Raw genomic sequence first — 20,211 nt, 5'->3', positions numbered from 1 at the left:
TGTAGATTGATGGGAAAAAAATGTAATCAATTTTAGAATAAGGCTGTAACGTAACAAAATGTGAAAATGTCAAGGGGTCTGAATACTTTCCGAATGCATGGTATACCATGGCTGTCAGCCAAATCAGCATTCAAGGCTGGAACCACCCAGTTTATAATGTCTGATATACCACAGCTTTCAGCCAATCTGCATCCAAGACCCAAACTACCCGGTTTATAATAGTATCTGTGTCACTCACATGTCCCGGTGTTGTCTCTTGGCCTTGGCCTGGGCCCTCCGGTCCTCCTCCTCCTGCAGCTGCTTGGCCAACGCTACGTCCTGCTGCACCAGACGGCTCTTGTGGACGTTGGATGCCAAGTGGCTCTCGACTGCAAAGGACAATTTTTTTTTTTTTTTTAATCAACAAACACCATGCTGACTAGTACACAATCAAGGCATGAACACTAATTGCTCTCGCAAGCTGCCTCCCCAAACAGCACCCTCTGGTCAAAGGTAGTGCACTATGTAGGGAATAAGGTGCCATTTGAGACAGACAGTCAGTTCATCTGGCCAAATTGCAACGCTGAGGAACAAGATGGACGACGTCAGTCACAAGCCTCGGGTTTATTTGTTTTGGTGCCTTTTAAACCGCAGGACTGGGACGCAAGTACTTGGAGTTGAGTGTGTTTATTTAGCGAACAGTTTGGGTATACATTTTGAGGAGTAGAATGGCTGTTTTAGAGTTCACTCTGTGGATGAGACGAGAGGGGGGGAAAAAAACACTGACACTTTGGCTCACTGAGCTTGGCTATGACGAACTAGCTCGCTTGGATCAACTTGAGGAGCTGCCAATTCCAAGGCTGTGAGTGGCTGCACGTGACGAGACAGGGCCGTGGACTCGAACAGGGCAGGCTCGAAATCCTCGTTGCCGACGCACTCCCAGCCCAAAACGCGTGAAGGAGCGTCGCTCACTCCTTTGCTACTCATTCAGCTCCACTGGACTGGCTATTTGATTCACTCGTAGGCTTCATGTGAAAAAGACCAAATTACATCACCATTTACTAGAGGCTCCATGAAGTTGGTGAGGTGACAAGATGGGAAGCAGTGAATCACAGAGAAATAGACTGACATCGATTTTTAGGACAATGCTGATCGATTGTGTGGTGGGTTTACGGTGCCTCTGTTTTTTTTAGGGCAAACACACGACAACAGAGAACAAAATATATTGTGACGTTCAATACTATTTTTTTCCTCCGGGGTAAAACCAGTTTGCTGTTATCTTGAATTTCTAAAGAACACAGGATAAAGGCTTCTTGTTAACTCAACTTGAGAGATCTGATATCCTCCTAATCAGTGGGCCACATTCTGGTCTAAGACACTACAACTAGCTTAAGTCTATACACAGCGTAGCCTGGGAAAAGGAGTTTCTGTATGGGCTACTTTGTCCAGTTCTGTGGCTGGCATCCAAGAGGACCAGACAGCATTGGACAATTGACAAAGAACGCATGGGACAGTGATGCTGGACAATGAAAAGTGGACTCATTCAGAGGCATAAACAAAGCTTAAGTTTATAGGACTAATGTGATGGAGAGACTAAATGTCAGGCCTAGCTGGCCCATCTGGCTTCTGCCTGGGTTAAGAGGCATGACGGATGCTTTCTGAATGCAGCCTATTTATTATCTCAACCCAAGGCCATTCATGTCTTTTGGTGCATGACTGTTCTACCAGGGTTTTAAAGCAGTAGGCCCTATATCCTACCATGACAGCCATGCACTCGGCAGTTCTTCTGAGTGAACCACGCCTTGCGTGCAACAATCCCTCCTCGAGGCCTTCCGAGTCAAAATAACCGTTGTTAGAGTTCCTCTCTCGCAGCAGATGCAAATATGCCAAATGTTTTGGTTAAGCAGAGCTGGTCGTGGGGCAGTAGCCATCTGTTAGTTAGAGTGAGGATGACACTGTGCAATGTAGAGGACAGCCAGGCTGTGTAAGAGTAATTCCCAGTGACCTCCAGGACAAAGGAACACGCAGACGGACTGGCTGCTAAAACCAGAACGGTTGCTGTGGCAAAGAGGGGACACGCCCTGTCGTGACGCACTATAGCAGTAGAGGGCGGAGGACTGATACAAGGACCAACCCAAACAGAATCCATAGGCTCTTCAGATTGAGGTATGGATGGATAACGGACGTCCTATCATCCAGTGTAGAATTTCTCTTACAAGATAAAGTTTGGGTTGAAAATACTTTTTTTTTTTTTTTGCAACTTTACAGATTGAAAGACATTATTGCTGGAGTGCTACATTCTGTCCTCCTTGGGCACTGGGAAAGCAATGGGCTCCCAACTAAATAGTCAAGAGGTCCAGATCCATAGATCTTAAAAATCTCCCTGGACTTTTCCTGGGAGTAGCTGTGGTTGAGGGATAGCGCTGGGACGATAAACCGAAAATGATTGACACCAAACATACAGATCACTCATCGCAGACATTTTGCGGATATGGTTCATTACAATAGTCGAGTTCCGTTTGAAATGAAATAAGTTTGCTAATATGTGTGATTGTTAAATGGGGCAATTGATGGCTACAACCATCGTCGTCGGTTGTCGTCGTAGTAGTTTAAACAGGGCCGGTCCTGGCCATACTGTCACTCTAAGCAAGACCAAAAATTGCCTGCCCCTACAAGAATAGTCCCCGTAAGCAAAATGGCGTTGAAAAGACGTCTAAAATATGTATTTTTCCAAACGTTGAAGCTCGGTTCAATATGTATTTTCTAGAAGTTTTAATGAAGTTAATTTTCTGTTCTGAATGAAAGTTGAAAATAAGTCATTTATAGATGTCCATGTTTGGGCCAAATCAAGGCTGGTCCAGACCAGACAAAATATGAACAAAAAATAATGTCTGACTGTTCCAGATTCGGTCTGGACTGGAAATCAAGGCTGGTCCCGACTGCCGCCCCCCCAAAAAGAAGGCCAGTCCAGATAAGACCCAAAAAGATGTCAGCATCGGTCCGTGATTACTGAGGTATAGCCTACAGCAGGGATAGGAAACTCCGGACCTCGGGGGCCAGAGTGGTGTAACTCCCCCCCATCCCTAATCAAAACAGCTGATGAAACTAATTGCATTCTAAACTGAAGATCATGATTAGTTCATTATTGGTGTCAGATGTGTTAACTGGGGCAAATATGTAATAATAATAATAATATAATATATGCCATTTAGCAGACGCTTTTATATGTGACACCAATTAGGCCCGAGAGGACTGGAGTTGCCCCACAGTGTTGCGTGAAATGTAATTTTAGGATTGTCCATCTGTGGTAGGCCTAAACACACACAACAACAAAAAACATTGCCTACGGACCGTGCTTCCTGGGGTGTAGACTACCTTGTCAGCCTGTTATGGAATTTCCTCAATGCCCGTCCATATTAGGCCCTCTGTAAAACAGGCCGTTGTAAATGGCTTTATTAGTCCTGATTCCTGTAACTAATCAAATTGGCGGAACGTCAGCTACCCAACTTTATCAGGAGTTATCCTGCGCCTATTTGTAATGTGATTACATAGCGGGAAATGCAGAAGCGCTTTCTTTTTCGCTAAGATCAGCTTGTAAAACATTTGCAGATACAAACTAAATGACACGGGATGAAACGCATGGACAGCAGTTTTGAGTAGCCCGATTGTCCATTCCATATTGTACATTTTACTTTGCCCTGTCCTGTTTTTGGGATATGTTGTTTGTTGATTGGGCACTATTTATTTAGGTCAGGCTATTTGAGCGGAGAAACCTCCATGATGTAAAAAAAAGTGTCCGTCTCATTACATTGTCATACAGGCTGGAGATAAATGTAGGCTACAGAAAAGGCCACATACTCTTTCTACCATATACGATATCTGCGGCCGCCTAATCCTGCCTAAATGAGCGGGCCGGCCATGAGTTTAAAGGATGTTATTATGTTTTAAACTGAGGTGCACATTGTTAGAAACTTACCGTTATCGAATCAATTCCAGGCAATTTATCACAATATGGATTTTTGTCCATATTTCCCAGCTCTACTGAGGGACACGAGGGCTGTAATCCCCGGCCATCTGGGGGATAATGTTTATTTGTGGAAGTAAGTAGGAAGTAGTAGTTATGTCTGGCCTGGACTTTAATCTATTCTGGGAAGGGTGACTTTTTCACCTCAGGGCCTAATGAATAGTGGGAGGCAGCCAATGACAGTGCTTACAGTCAGATAATTTCACTCAAAGCCTAGGTTTCTGTGTGGGAAAAAAGGGCGACACTGAAAAATGAACGACACACATTCACAGCCTAATTATGATTAGACACACACAGACAAGTACACACCCAAGGGCAGACATAAAGAAACTGAAATGTCAAAGATGACACATTCATCTAAAAATCAAACACGCAGGCAAGAATTTGGTTTCTCAGGACAAGTTGAAGAGTCCTATGAGATTCAGTTTAATAGTCACATGTACAGGGTTTGCAGGTGTGATTGCAGGGAACAGTGAAAATCTTAGGCTTCAACAACATGCAGTGCAAGTGAAATATAATAATGAAAATGGTAATAAAAACAATATAAAATAGCACTATATACAGTGCATTCAGAAAGTATTCCGACCCCTTGACTCTTTCTACATTTTGTTACATTACAGCCTTAATCTAAATTGGATTAAAATTGCCCCCCTCCATCTACACACAATACCCCGTAATGACAAAGTGAAAACAGGTTTTTAGAAATGTTAGCAATTTTTTACAAATTAAATAATTTTATTTACATAAGTATTCAGACCCTTTGCTATGAGCTTCGAAATTGAGTTCAGGTGCATCCTGTTTCCATTGATCATCCTTGATCTTTCTACAGCTTGAGTGGAGTCCACCTGTGGTAATTTAATTTGATTGGACATGATTTGGGAAAGCACACCTGTCTATACAAGGTCCCACAGTTGACAGTGCATGTCAGAGCAGAAACCAAGCAATGAGGTCGAAAGAACTGTCCGTAGAGCTCCGAGACAGGATTGTGTCGGAACAGATCTGGGGAAGGGTACCAAAAAAATGTCTGCAACATTGAAGGTCCCCAAGAGCACAGTGGCCTCCATCATTCTTAAATGGAAGAAGTTTGGTTGGAACCACCAAGACTCTTCCTAGAGCTGGCCGCTCTGCCAAACTGAGCAATTGGGGGAGAAGGGCCTTGGTCAGGGATGTGACCAAGAACCCGATGGTCACGCTGACATGGCTACAGAGTTCCTCTGTGGAGATGGGAGAACCTTCCAGAAGGACAACCATCTCTGCAGCACTCCACCTTACAGACCTTTATAGTTGTGGCCAGACTGAAACCACTCCTCAGTAAAGGGCACATGACAGCCTGTTTGGAGTTTGACAAAAGGCACCTAAAGTCTCTCAGACCATGAGAAACAAGATTCTCTGGTCTGATGAAACCAAGATTGAACTATTTGGCCTGATTGCCAAGTGTCACGTCTGGAAAAAACCTGGCAAACCATCCCTACGGTGAAGCATGGTGGTGACAGCATCATGCTGTGGGGATGTTTTTCAGATGCAGGGACTGGGAGACTAGTCAGGATTGAGGCAAAGATGAACAAAGCAAAGTACAGAGAAATCCTTGATGAAAACCTGCTCCAGAGCGCTCAGGACCTCAGACTGAGGTAAAGTTTCACCTTCCAACAGGACAACGACCCTAAGCACACAGTCAGGAGTGGCTTTGGGACAAGTCTCTGAATGTCCTCGAGTGGCCCAGCCAGAGCCCAGACTTGAACCCAATCTAATATCTCTGGAGAAACCTGAAAATAGTTGTGCAGCGACGCTCCCCTTCCAACCTGACAGAGCTTGAGAGGATCTGAAGAGAGGAATGGGAGAAACTCCCCAAATGCAGGTGTTCCAAGCTTGTAGCGTCATACCCAAGAAGACTCATGGCTGTGATCGCTGCCGAAGGTGCTTCAACAAAGTACTGAGTAAAGGGTCTGAATACTTATGTAAACGTAATATTTCTGGTTTATATTTGTATACATTTGCACAAATTTCTAAAAACCTGTTTTTGCTTTGTCATTATAGGGTAGTGTATGTAGATGTATGAGGAAAATAAACCATTTTAGAATAAGGCTGTAATGTAACAAAATGTGGGGGAAAAGTCAAGGGGTCTGAATACTTTCCAAATGAACTGTACATAACAACAACTGTGGCCGTGATGAATAAAAACAAATAAATAAAACATTTCCTTGTGGTAGAGTCAAGAATGTTGCAGGGCTGGAATGACCATAGGGGGAACAATCAGCATGATCATTGAGTGAAGTAAAAAAAATATATACATATTAACAACTACAATAGTGATTGTCATTTGTGTGGGGGCAAGTTGACAGTGAGTGTGTGTTTTTTCGGGGGGGATGTCCGTATTGGGGGAATGTCCATAGGGGGAGTAGCAGGGGGGAGAAGGTAGCCCAATGTTCTGAGGGTAGAAACTATTGGCCAGTCTTTCAGTTTTTGCCATGATGCTCCTGCACTGCCCGCATCGGAGCGATTGAAGCGGATGAGACGTCCCCGTCCGATGACATCGCAATCCCTGCTAATCTGATTGTGCTGGCCTTAACGTCCACCCAGACTAGACTGTGTTGTTGTCCTACAGTAGATGGGCATTAATGTGATCCAGACACAGTGTGCAAACATCAAGCCCACTAACACACACCAAAGCCCCCAAAGTGCTATTGTTGTGGTTGCAGCCTAGCAGGAGTCCTGCAGTGCCAAGCCTGCTGGGTGAAGCACACTGTGGCTAGGCTTGTGTTTTATGGCTGCTTACTGCCTTGCTTCCACTGACGCTGCGCATTACGCTGTCAGACGTGACAGATTTTCAGAGGGAAAACTTGTGGATTCATTAGACCTCTAAATTCGAAATATTTGGGAAAAAATTGAGAGTCTGTATTCTCGTAAAGAAGACAAATGGGAGCTTGGAATACTTCATATAAAATATGCTGCAAAGGAAGCTCAAAGTGCTTTTTCTAGACCGGAGGAGCAGTTTGCATGAAATAGTTGCGGCTATTATGGACAATATATTGTAAATGGCTTTGACGTAAATGAGATTTCAAATGTGCATGAAGCCGACTGTCTGCATCCAGACTTAAAAGTCAAATAATGCCCAGCCCAGATCCCAGCCCAAAGCACTCCGCCTTTACTTGACACATTCGAAAATAGGGGTCTGTTCTCTGTTGCACTGAGAGCTCTGCTTTGGGAACAGCCAGGACAAGCTGAAACCATAAGGGATGGGCGGGAGAAGCGGATGTCCAGGTCAACCTGAAGTGTAGTGGTAGTGTACTTACTTTCCTGCTCCTGGAGATTATGGGCCAGGCAGTGGTCCTCCAGCACAGCAAAGTCTCGACACACTGTAGACAGAGAGACAGGAACACAAGGTTAGGGAGCTCTTCTGAAGGTTTATTTAAAAAATAAAATAAAAAAATGTAAATTATAATTTTAAAAAAAATAGATAAACTTTAAAAATTAACTTTTGTAGTGAAAATAGACAACACATTCCTGCTGCAACAAAAGTTCTTGTTTTGCGATACAGCTGAAGGACTTACAGAAAAAACGCACCAAAGGGCCTTTTGAAAAACAGTTTTTGGTGGTGTTCTATGACACAGAACATTTGAGACATTGTGCCCGCCTACACATGATGTTCTACTACAGAAAACACTGAACAGTCGCCCCAATCAAGGGCAGGAAACTTGAACAGAGCACGCAAGACTAAAAACAAGCTCCTTCAGTTTAACCTTAAGCTAATCAGATGGAGGCTATTGTGACTAAACTACAGCATGAAATGGAGCAGTGGCAAGGCCATTGGAATGATCACACAATGCCGACAGAGAGGAAGTCCTTGTCTGCTTTGTGGCCAAAAAGGATGATTGCTGCACTACAAGTGTTATCTGCCAGATAAGAGCAAAAAAAAAAATAAGATCAAATAAAATAAAAGCTAAACTAGACGGTCTCAAGCAGGGCCCCTGAAAGACATAAATAAATATATAATAAATAAATAAATAATAAATAAATATAAATAAAGAGAACAGCATGAAGTAGAACTGTGGTTGAGCAAGCGGCGTCACCAAGATTTTGGTTTGAGTCAACAGCGTAGCTCATTTTGAATTAGGCTCCGCGCATCCCTTTTCTGAGCCGTATAGCCTAAGCTTGCTGTGGTAAATCAAAGTATTTAAAAAAAATATATATATATTTTTATTTTTACAATACATCAAAATACTGAAGAACGCACAGGAAAACCAGTAACAACTTATCAAATCTTCTAAGAACATGAAAGTCACAGTAGCGAGACACTAATAGGCTCACATCCAATGCACAGCAGCATGGCAAAGTCAAAAGTGTCTTATGCTGAACCTTCCTACATGTCACTCAATCAGAATAGCAATGCTCTTGTTATTGGCAGTATCTGGCACACATTCAGCCGTTTTTTGCAGAGGACATGCAAACAGTTTAAAATGAGCTTATGGGGGAAGAGGAGGGAAGCAGCAGCTTCCAAACAAATAGTCAGCGGAAGGCTAACAAAAACCATTCAGACCGTCAGACTGAGGCAAAGCAGTTGTGAAACAGCAAAGTGCCACTGTTTAAGGCAAATCAGATGGAGAACAAGCAGAATCACAGGGGTAGAAAAGAGAGAGAGTGGAACTAATGGAGGAAATCTAGGGCTGCGTCCTGATTTGCACCGTACTCCCTATATTAGTGCACTACTTATATATTATTATTTTTAAAACGGGGCCCATGGGGCTCTGGTCAAAAGTAGTACACTATGTAGGAAGACAACTAGATTCAGCTGCAGGACGATTTTTGTCTTGAGCGGATGGTCAGGGGACTGGAACATACTAAAATAATTTGTAGACTTCAAATTGACCCAAACATACAGTGCCTTCGGAAAGTATTCTGACTCCTTGACTTTTACCACATTGTTACATTTCTGCCTTATTCTAAAATTGATGAAGAAAAAAATAACCCCTCAATCTACACACAATAGCCCATAATGACAAAGCACAAATAGTTTAGAAATGTTTGCTAATTTACTAATATCACTTTTACATAATTATTCAGTACTTTGGTGAAGCACCTTTGGCAGCGCCAAGTCTTCTTGGGTATGACGCGACAAGCTTGGCACACCTGTATTTGGGGTGTTTCTCCCATTCTTCTCTGCAGATCGTCTCAAGCTCTGTCAGGTTGGATTGGGAGCGTCGCTGCACAGCTATTTTCAGGTCTCTCCAGAGATGTTCGATCGGGTTCAAGTCCGGGCTCTGGCTGGACCACAAGGACATTCTGAGACTTGTCCCAAAGCCACTCCTGCGTTGTCTTGGCTGTGTGCTTAGGGTCGTTGTCCTGTTGGATGGTGAACCTTCGTCCAAGGCCCTGAGCACTAATCAAGGATCTCTGTACTTTGCTCCGTTCAGCTTTCCCTCGATCCTGACGAGTATCCCAGTTGCTGACACTGAAAAACATCCCCTCAGCAAGATGCTGCCACCACGCTTCACTGTAGGGATGGTGCCAGGTTTCCTCCAGATGAGACGCTTGGCATTCAGGCCAACGAGTTCAATCTTGGTTTCATTAGACCAGAGAATCTTGTTTCTCATGGTCTGAGAGTCCTTTAGGTGCCTTTTGGCAAACTCCAAGCGGGCTGTCATGTGCCTTTTTACTGAGGAGTGGCTTCCGTCTAGCCACTACCATAGAAGGCCTAATTGGTGGAGTGCTGCAGAGATGGTTGTCCTTCTGGAAGGTTCTCCCATCTCCACAGAGGAACTCTGGAGCTCTGTCAAAGTGACCATAGGGTTCTTGGTCACCTCCCTGACCAAGGCCCTTCTCCACCAATTGCTCAGTTTGGCTCTAGGAAGAGTCATGGTGTATCCAAACTTATTCCATTTAAGAATGAAGAGGCCACTGTGTTCTCAGGGACCTCCAATGCTGCAGACATTTTTAAGTACCCTTCCCCAGATCAGTGCCTCGACAAAATCCTGTCTCGGAGCTCTACGAACAATTCCTTCAAACCTCACGGCTTGGTTTTCGCTCCGACATGCCTATAGCGCTCATAGCCTATAGCACGCCAACACCCCTGGAAATCTGGCGGATTATCTGCTTCAGCATCAAAGGACAGTTGGAAAGAAGGAAATGTAGAAATGTTATTTTAAAAAATTAAGACTCCTCTAGCAAAATTGCTTATAAATCATTAGTAAACACTCCTGTTATTAGGTCAAGTTTATCTACGTGAAAAGGTCTACATTCATTTTAGGATAAAATAAATTATATATTAATGGTTTTGACGGCTATTTTAAATTTTCACGATGGTCTTCATCCATAACTGTCTGTTACACGTTATTCAATTACCATCACAGCCCTATTAAAATTACTTGGAGCTGATTTTCTGGTGTTTAAGTTATGTCCAACATAACATTTAAGGGCGGCGACAAATAAAAAATTATGCACACGGGCCAGTTGGGGAACCCCGATGTAGGGAATATGGTCCCATTTGAGACACATCCTAAATGTCCGACAGGTGGGTGTCTTTGGAAGACATGCACTGTAGCCTGTTTTCCCTTGTGCAGAACTTGAACAAGAATTTGACTGACGGTCGCTAGTGTTATCAGTAATGCTGATATGGATATTCATATGATTACCGGCATTATTTTTAAATCATTGAGGGGGAGGGGGAAATCAGACAGATTACGTAGGCAAACCCTAATCCCGAAAAGTCTGTCCTAGCAAACAAACCATAATTTGGCATTAGGCCCTACTGAACAGCCAATCAACTGCATGGAACGTTCTAAATCCCTTTCATACAACTGTATGCACCAGCGATCTCAAATCAGTCGACGTTCAGCAAGCAAATGATGATTCAAAACGGTCCTTCTGTAGCTCAGTTGGTAGAGCATGGCGCTTGTAACGCCAGGGTAGTGGGTTCGATCCCCGGGACCACCCATACGTAGAATGTATGCACACATGACTGTAAGTCGCTTTGGATAAATGCGTCTGCTAAATGACATATACTTACTACTATACTACTTACTACGTGCTAATATCTTTTTGCATTTTAACGCCGTGCGTCCAATAGACCTGTGCAGAGCTTTGCTACCGTAGGGTCTGTTTTGATCTCGAACATTCTCAGGGTGAAGCACAGCCAATGTTTGCTGAGGAACATTCACATGTGTTTCATAAGCCGGGTAAACTGTACTTAAGCCCCTTCTGTTTATCTGTGGTGGACATCTTTTCTCCCTGCACTGTGACTATGTTAGAGGATACAAGTAAGCTGTGATTATAAATGTGTAATTAACCATGTTCCCATCTGCTACTGGCAGTGGGTGGCTGACGTCTAGCCTAATTTTATCACCAGATCACAAGTTCAGATGTTTTCTACACCGAAATGTGCAGAAGTTGCACGTCTAGCAGCACTTAGGTCTAGTTTTGAAAGAAACTGTGTGGGCTAACTGAGGGTGTAAATAAGTGATTTTTTGCCCTGTGAATATGAATCCTTGTCATCTATAAACCGAGAGATTAACCAATGGGGGTTGGGGGAGGGATGGAACCATCTCCGATGACCATAATGAATCACGTGGATGGTGCTATGGAGACAGCCGCAGAGCAGTGGAAAGGCACGTTCTCCCATCATGCACTTTTCTAGACCAGCATCTCAAATATTCCACGGAGTTGGATTGGAGCAGCTGTTTTGCACACGCAGGAAGAGTTCGTTACACTTCTCCATTCCGATCAGATTGAAAACATGCAGAGGAACAGGAAACGTGCATGAGATATCCAACCTGGGATCTGTCCAGTGGCCACACAGCAGCTGTAACGTACTATTGTTTTAGGGAAGAGGTAGTGCTTTCAGATTTCTCCACCACTCCATTTCTGAATAACATTTAGGTCATTTTGAGGAAACATTGGGATTGTTTTGCACACTGACATGGAATATTTCTGTCAACATACCACTATTAAAATAAATGAGATGTTTTCTCCATGAAGTAATTCAACACTGTGTATGCTGCCATCTTGTCTAGGCTAGTGTTAACCCGGGATCCTTCGGCCGTCCCTACCCTAAAACCTAACCCAGTGCTATTCAAAGTCGGGGTCATGATCTCGAAGGGTTGCGGGGGAACAAAAAAATTAAGAGAACAGATTGTATGAGACAACATACAACATGAGACTTTTTTTTTTTTTTTTACTATTTTGAAAAAAGTATTTATTGGCTTCTTTTCATAGTTTTTATTTTTATTTTTTTATAAACATGGGCGTCAACAGACATTCTGGTAGAAAACAAAATGGGGCCCTCGCTGAAAAAGTTTGAATAACACTGTACTTAACGCTCAACCATAATCCTTAACCGTTTTAAATGTCAACTTCAACAGGGGTGATGGCAGAGTTGGGAGGTCCCAAGGAATCCATTTACACTTGTCCATCTTTATTTCAAATATTCTTAATGACTGAGACAGGTGGGATTTAGGTATATATATACACAGTACCAGTCAAAAGTTTGGACACACCTACTCATTCAAGGGTTTTTCTTTATTTTTTAAAAATGTTTCTACATTGTAGAATAATAGTGAAGACATCAAAACTATGAAATAACACCTATGGAATCATGTAGTAACCAAAAAGCGTTAAACAAATCAAAATATATTTGAGATTTTTTCCAAAGTAGCTACCCTTTACGCACTTTTGGCATTCTCTCAACCAGCTTCACCTGGAATGCTTTTCCAACAGTCTTGGAGTTCCCACACATGCTGAACACTTGTTCGCTGCTTTTCCTTCACTCTGCGGTCCAACTCATTCCAAATCATCGCAATTGGGGTGAGGTCAGGTGATTGTGGAGGCCAGGTCATCTGATGCAGCACTCTACTCTCCTTGGTCAAATAGCCCTTACACAGCCTGAAGGTGTGTTGGGTCATTGTCCTGTTGAAAAACAAATTATAGTCCCACTAAGCGCAACCCTGATGGGATGGAGTATCGCTGTAGAATTCTTGGCCCAAGCAAGTCTCTTCTTATTGGTGTTCTTTAGTAGTGGTTTCTTTGCAGCATTTCTACCATGAAGGCCTGATTCACTCAGTCTCCTCTGAACAGTTGATGTTGAGATGTGTCTGTTACTTGACCTCTGAAGCATTTATTTGGCCTGCAATTTCTGATGCTGGTAACTCGAATGAACTAATCCTTTGCTTCAGAGGTAACTCTGGGTCTTCCTTTCCTGTGGCAGTCCTCATGAGAGCCAGTTTCATTATAGCGCTTGGCGGTTTTTGCGACTGAACTCGAATAAACTTTTGTAATGGTGAGAGGTTAGCATGTCTTGGTGGTATGATATTTGTGGGTCTGTAACTTTCGCACTCATTATTCATGATTAATTAACTCAGAATTATCGTGGTAGCATCCACATTAATGTAGACATTTTTAGAAACATTCTATTATTAGACTCAAATGATACATTATTTACCATTAATTTCTACTGGGCACAAAATACACAACCAAAACAAACAGCAAATGCATCCACCAAGTTTGTACAGTCACAAGCTTAATGTAGTCATTGCAGTGCTAGGAATATGTGAACAAATACTTAACTTGTTTATACTTGTGAATTTGTCCCAATACTTTTGGTCCCCTAAAAATCGGTTCACCCGATATGGATGAAAATACCCTCAAATTAAAGCGGAGTCTGCACTTTAACTTCACAGTCCTTGTATCATTTCAAATCCAAAGTGCTGGAGTACAGAGTCAGAACAACAACAATAATGTGTCACTGTCCAAATACTTTGAGCTCACATTCACACAGTTTATTAGGTACACCCATCTGGTACCGGGGTCGGACCCCCCTTTGCGTCCAGAACAGCTACAGATATGCTGTAACGTCCAAACATTGCTCAATAGGTATCAAGGGACCTCACGTGTGCCAGGAAAACATTCCCCACACGTTGACACCACGCAGGATGGGGCCATGGACTCAAGCCGCTTACTCCACTTCCTGACTTTTCCATTAGCATGACACAACAGGAATCCGGAATTCGTCAGACCAGGCAATGTTTTTCCCACTCCTCAATTGTTCAGTGTTGGTGATAGCGTGCCCACTGGAGCCTCTTCTTGTTTTTAACTGATAGGAGTGGAACCTCGTGTGGTTGTCTGCTGCAACAACCCACAAGGACAAACAAGTTATGTGTTCCAGGATGCTGTTCTGCACACCACTGTTGTACTGCGAGTTATTTGCCTGTGTGGCCCACCTGTTAGATTGCATGATTCTTGCCACTCTCCATCGACCTCTCTCATCAACAAGCTGTTTTCGCTCCCACAGGACTGGATGTTTTTGGTTTGTTACACCATTCCCGGTAAACCGTAGACACCTGTGCATGAAAAGACCAGGAGGCCAGCCATTTCTGTGATACTGAAACTACTGCACCGGGCACTGACAATCATACCACGCTCAAAGTTCCTTAAGTCACTCGTTTTGCACACGTGAACGTTCAATCGAACAGTAACTGAATGCCTCGATGCCTGCTTTATATAGCAAGCCACAGCCACCTATGATCTGTAGGAGCAAACCATTTGTGTAAACTGGCCACTGAGTGTATATCAATGTAGAGCTAATGTAACCGTGATTGACCACACACTGCAGCACAGTAGGTGGCGGCATGTACCTTAAACGTTTGTTTGCGGACCGCCACCATAGAAGAAGAAAAAAAAAGACAAAGGTGAGTCCACCCCAAACGCTGCATGTCATGGTGACACTCATCTGTCTACTCTAGAGCAATGAGAGAATATTTGAAATAGACAAGAGGGCGCATTGTTGTATTAGCTACTTAATGGAGAGATGAAAATCTAGATAATTTATGTTTTATCTTTATTTTATTAACAGAACATTTTCTAAATTCAAAAAACGAACCACCTGCAACTGGACATACGCATTTCAGAAGATACGTGTTTGGCCAAATCGAGAATGAAGACACTATCGCCAAGTTAATATGGTTGGTCGAAAATACTCCGCGTTACGCCAAACAGTACCTATCCTGCCCTAATGGAGCGTCACATTAGCCCGCGTCACAATCTGCTAGCTAGGCTGGCTGCCAGGCAGGCAGCTAAAAGCTCACGCTAACAACGGGGGATACCTACAGTAGCTTTATAAATAATCCCGGATACAGTAAAAAAAAAAAAAAAATCTGCACCAGGCTAGATAGCAAATAAAACATAACGAACGTTAGCTAGTTACACTGGCACGCATGGATTCGAACAGTAACATTACTGATGCCCTCATAACATCAGTACTAGTACTGTAACGTTATTAACTGGCTAACAAAACAAACAGATGCACGCACTTGACACCTGAAATGTGGAAAACAACTACCTGGTCACAAGTAGGTCTAAACACGAGGCTAGTTCTACAGATGAACGTTGAATAGATCACGCTCGCCAGCAAACGTTACCTTCTTTTACTCCAGGCAGTTTGTTTTGATCGATGGGAAACTCAGCCATGTTGTCAGCGACGTGTCAAAGCCGTTCCCGTTGAATTATGCTTCCGCGATGTGCCGAAGGTTACCAGAGCAGAGTCTGACCGTCTGTTGTCATAAAAACCATTGGTGATTCCGGTACTAACATTACGGGTGTCCCTTTGATCCTTGTCGGCACTGTGGCTATCCAGTCAGATTTGGTGAGCGAGCCTCCCGTCTTCCTCCGTTCTGCAGCTGTGGGTTTGATTAGCGAGCTAGCTAGCTGAGGGAAGGAAGAAATGAAAAGAGTCCAGCTACGGATAGCAGGCGGGCCAAATCATTCACGGTTAAATATGTAAGGGATGAAAGAGAGAATAGAGGAGATATTGCGTTCGCTCAACATACACACACACAATTACACAATCATAACCACTATTACATCCCTGGCTGTATATCAGGAGTAAAAGTCATGCGGCACGGTACGGGCAAAACGTAAGCCTATCACAATTATTACAACGTGCCCCAAAAAACGATAGGTTATAACCACCATTATTTAACATGAAAAATGTGCCAGTTGACAGGAAACCGGGTGGCATATGATCCAAATTTTTAAGGTTTGAAGGGAACAATTACAATTGGTCATGGCTGATAATTGAATGTATTTTTTTTTAACCTTTATTTAACTAGGCAAACGTTTTAAGAACGCATTCTTATTTACAATCACGGCCTGCTTATTGTGGGATGGGGGCTGGGATTCAAAATAAAAGTATAGGACAAGACAGACACCACAACACTACATAACGATAGACCTAAGACGACAACATACCATGGCAGCAACGCATGACAACACAGCAAAGGTAGCAACACAACATGACAACATGGTAGAAACACAACATGGCAGCAGCACAAAATATGGTACACACTTTATTGGGCCCAGACAACAGCACAAAGGGCAAGAAGGTAGAGACAACAATATATCACGTGAAGCAACCACAACTATGATTTAGTATTTGAATGAAGCGATCGAGATAGAACTGTCCCGTTTGAGTGTTTCCTTACAGCTCGTTCCAGTCGCTAGCTGCAGCGAACTGAAAAGAGAAGCAACCCGGGGATGTGTGTGCTTTGGGGACCTTTGACAGAATGTGACTGGCAGAACGGGTGTTGTATGTGGATTATGAGGGCTGCTGTAGGTATCTCATATAGTGGAAGTGAGGCCTAAGAGGGTTTTATAAATAAGCATCAACCAGTTGGTCTTGCGACAGGAATACAGAGATGACCCGTTTACAGAGAAGCTCCAGACAAGGGAGGATGAGTGGCCCAGACGGATGCGTGCGTGGACAACAATTTAGGCCACAAGTGTAGGCCTAATAACAATAATGTTACTGTTTGTGGGGTTGCCGGTTTCGCATGTTATTTTCGCATTAATACGTGTCTCACATCAGTTTGCAAACAATGTAAAAAAAAAAATAATACAAATCATTGAGTTAATAAAGCTGCATACAAAAATGGTCTCTTTTTTTGTTGTTGCTTAGGACAGCTTTATGTAGGTCCTAACAGTTTGTGGCCACCGTTTGTCACCGCTATAGTGCAGTTAATGTATTGTTTAGTGTTGTGTAGTGGCTTTGCTGGAATGCATATAAAAACATTTTTGGGGAGTTTGCCCCACCTAGATGTACATACTAAAATTGCCACTGCGTAGGCAACTTGTCAATAAGACTAGGGGAAGATAAGCTTTCCCTAAAGTAAATTACATTACACTGAACAAAAATATAAAAGCAACGTCTGAAGTGTTGATCCCATGTTTCATGAGCTGAAATAAAACATCCCAGAAATGTTGCATAAGCACAAAAAGCTTATTTCTCTAAAATGTTTGTTTACATCCCTGTTAGTGAGCATTTCTCCTTTGCCAAGATAATCCATCCACCTGACAGATGTGGCACATCAAGAAGCTGATTCAACTATAATCATTACACAGGTGTGCCTTGTGCTGGGGACGATAAAAGGTCACTGTGCAGTTTTGTCACATAACACAATGCCACAGATGTCTCAAGTTTTTAGGGTGCGTGCAATTGGAAATCTGACTGCAGGAGCGTCCACCAGAGCTGTTGCCAGATAATTGAATGTTCAGTTCTCTACCATAAGCCGCCTTGGTAGAATTTGGCAGTACGTCCAACCGGCTTCACAACCGCAGACCACGTGTAACCACGCCAGCATCTTTTGCAGGATCGTCTGAGACCAGCCACCCTGACAGCTGTTGAATCTGTGGGTTTGCACAACCGCCTCAGGGAAAGCTCATCTGCAGCCATTAGGGTTCAGAGGTGGAAACTTTCAGTGGGAATTAACGGGAATATATGTGAATTAAATTAAATATATGCAAATTAATATTAATACCATTTCAATTTTGATGTTTTTTTGCATTGGATATATTTACAAATGGTAATATGGACATCAGACTCTGAGGCCTCATCTTCACTGTCCGTGCAATGGCTACTGCTCTAGGTTTCAGGAGTTTAAGGCTGCCTTACCACTTTCTCCCAAAATACCAGGAGGATCCTCTTGATGGGGCTGTCCATATCGGCAGACTGTGATATGGCTATTTCTTTGAGAGACTCCTTCCCCTCCAGGAGACTGTCACACATGATGACAACAACACCACCCAAACAGGTGTTGCTGGGCAGCGTCAATGTGGTGCTCTTTTTCTTCTCACTTTGCTTGGTGAGGTAGATTGCTGCTATAACTTGATGACCCTTCACATACCTAACCATTTCCTTGGCTCTCTTGTAGAGTGTATCCATTGTTTTCAGTGCCATGATGTCCTTGAAGAGGATATTCAATGCATGAACAGCACTGCCAATGGGTGTGATGTGAGGGTAGGACTCCTATATTTTAGACCAAGCAGCATTAATGTTCACAACATTGTCTGTCACCAGTGCAAATAACTTCTGTGGCCCAAGGTCCTTGATGCCTTCCTTCAGCTCATCTGCAATGTAGAGACCGGTGTGTCTGTTGTCCCTTGTGTCTGTGCTCTTGTAGAAAACTGGTTGAGGGGTGGAGATGATGTAGTTAATTATTCCTTGCCCATGAACATTCGACCACCCATCAGAGATGATTGCAAAACAGTCTGCTTGCTCTATGATTTGCTTGACCTTCACTCGAACTCTGCATCCAGCAAATTAGTAGATAAAGCATGTCTGGTTGGAGGGGTGCATGCTGGGCAAAGAACATTCAGAAATCTCTTCCAATACACATTGCCTGTGAGCATCAGATGTGAACCAGTTGCATACACAGCTCGAGCAAGACATTCATCAGCATTTTTCTGACTACATTCCTCCATTGAGTCAAAAAAACTTCTGATTCCAGGAGGACCATGAGCTGTTGCTATTGATAAGGTGTCTGATTCATAATTTTCACCTCGAATAGAAGTACAGGGAATTTTGACAGAGGTTGCTTGTTGTGAGCGCTGAGGGAACTTTATGCACTTGGCCAGATGATTCTGCATCTTTGTTGCATTCTTCACATATGATTTGCCACATTATTTGCAAATGTACACAGTGTTTTCTTCTACATTAGCTGCAGTGAAATGTCTCCACACATCAGATGGTGCCCGTGGCATTTTCCTCTAAAGATTATAACAAAATGTGTATGTAACAGAATAACTTTACGTCCGTCCCCTCGCCCATACCCGGGCGCGAACCAGGGACCTTTTGCACACATCAACAACAGTCACCCACGAAGCATCGTTACCCATCGCTCCACAAAAGCCACGGCCCTTGCAGAGCAAGGGGAACTACTACTTCAAGGTCTCAGAGCAAGTGACGTAACCGATTGAAACGCTATTTAGCGCACACCGCTAACTAAGCTAGCCGTTTCACATCCGTTACACTCACCCCCCTTTTGACTTTCCTCCTTTTTCCGCAGCAACCAGTAATCCGGGTCAACAGCATCAATGTAACATTATGACTTTACGTCCGTCCCCTCGCCCATACCCGGGCGCGAACCAGGGACTCTCTGCACACATCAACAACAGTCACCCACGAAGCATCGTTACCCATCGCTCCACAAAAGCCACGGCCCTTGCAGAGCAAGGGGAACTACTACTTCAAGGTCTCAGAGCAAGTGACGTAACCGATTGAAACGCTATTTAGCGCACACGGCTAACTAAGCTAGCCGTTTCACATCCGTTACATGTACAAAAAAAACAAATACAATTCCATGTACAGATAAATAGTTAAGCAGTTGGATTAAACAACTCCTTTGTAAGATACATTTTTTAAATGAAACATGTATGGAAACAGGTTCATTAACAATCCTCAGTTAGCAGGCTCAAGCAAGATAAAACCCACATGGTAGCAAAAACTAACCAACAGAAATTGTTAACAAGTTAGAAATGATTTCAACACACTTTGCTGTAGGCTACTATTTACTAATTAAGAAAATAATCACGTATGTCATAACAAATATATTCACCCCACCCAGTATTGTAATCAGAACTTACCAGAAAGCATGGAGTCCTTGGCTCAGACAGTGTAGTAGTGTGGGCTCAATAGCATCTCATTAGTGTGCAAGATCTTGGGAATCAGCTGTACGTGTGATGGAAGAGTACACTGCACATGTGATAGAAGACTGCACTGTGCATACAGAGGGTTGCAATTCCATTGTATTGGGGATAGTTTAACCAAAATGTGCCACAAGACCTAGAATTGCCTTATGTGTATCCCACAAAAAAGGTTCACTGTTATAAGCTCACTTTTTTTTATTAAGTTAAGCAAAATTCCCCAAATTCCCAGGCTTAACTTCCCATGC

The 20,211-nt window shown here is 43.2% G+C and overlaps 1 protein-coding gene across 3 annotated transcripts in view; it reads right to left on the bottom strand.

The window, feature by feature from the left end:
• Positions 1 to 15,763, bottom strand: part of ccdc50a (coiled-coil domain containing 50a) — a 33,021-nt gene extending 17,258 nt beyond the window's left edge. Inside the window, exons 1-3 of one of the 3 annotated variants that reach the window (XM_052526846.1) lie at positions 15,406 to 15,763; positions 7,294 to 7,356; positions 239 to 368 (exon numbers count right to left, since the gene is read on the bottom strand). In XM_052526846.1, the coding sequence (XP_052382806.1) occupies positions 239 to 368; positions 7,294 to 7,356; positions 15,406 to 15,454 (242 nt within the window). In that variant the 5' untranslated portion in view covers positions 15,455 to 15,763. The remainder of the gene's footprint in view (positions 1 to 238; positions 369 to 7,293; positions 7,357 to 15,405) is intronic. The other 2 variants (XM_035775100.2, XM_035775117.2) reach the window with 2 other exon arrangements.
• Between the last annotated feature and the right edge of the window lie 4,448 nt (positions 15,764 to 20,211).

The sequence above is a fragment of the Oncorhynchus keta genome, chromosome 1 (assembly GCF_023373465.1).
Source record: "Oncorhynchus keta strain PuntledgeMale-10-30-2019 chromosome 1, Oket_V2, whole genome shotgun sequence".
NCBI classification, from domain to species: domain Eukaryota; kingdom Metazoa; phylum Chordata; class Actinopteri; order Salmoniformes; family Salmonidae; genus Oncorhynchus; species Oncorhynchus keta.
Note: the sequence above shows the minus strand (reverse complement) of the source record. Positions and strands in the feature narration are given on the sequence as shown.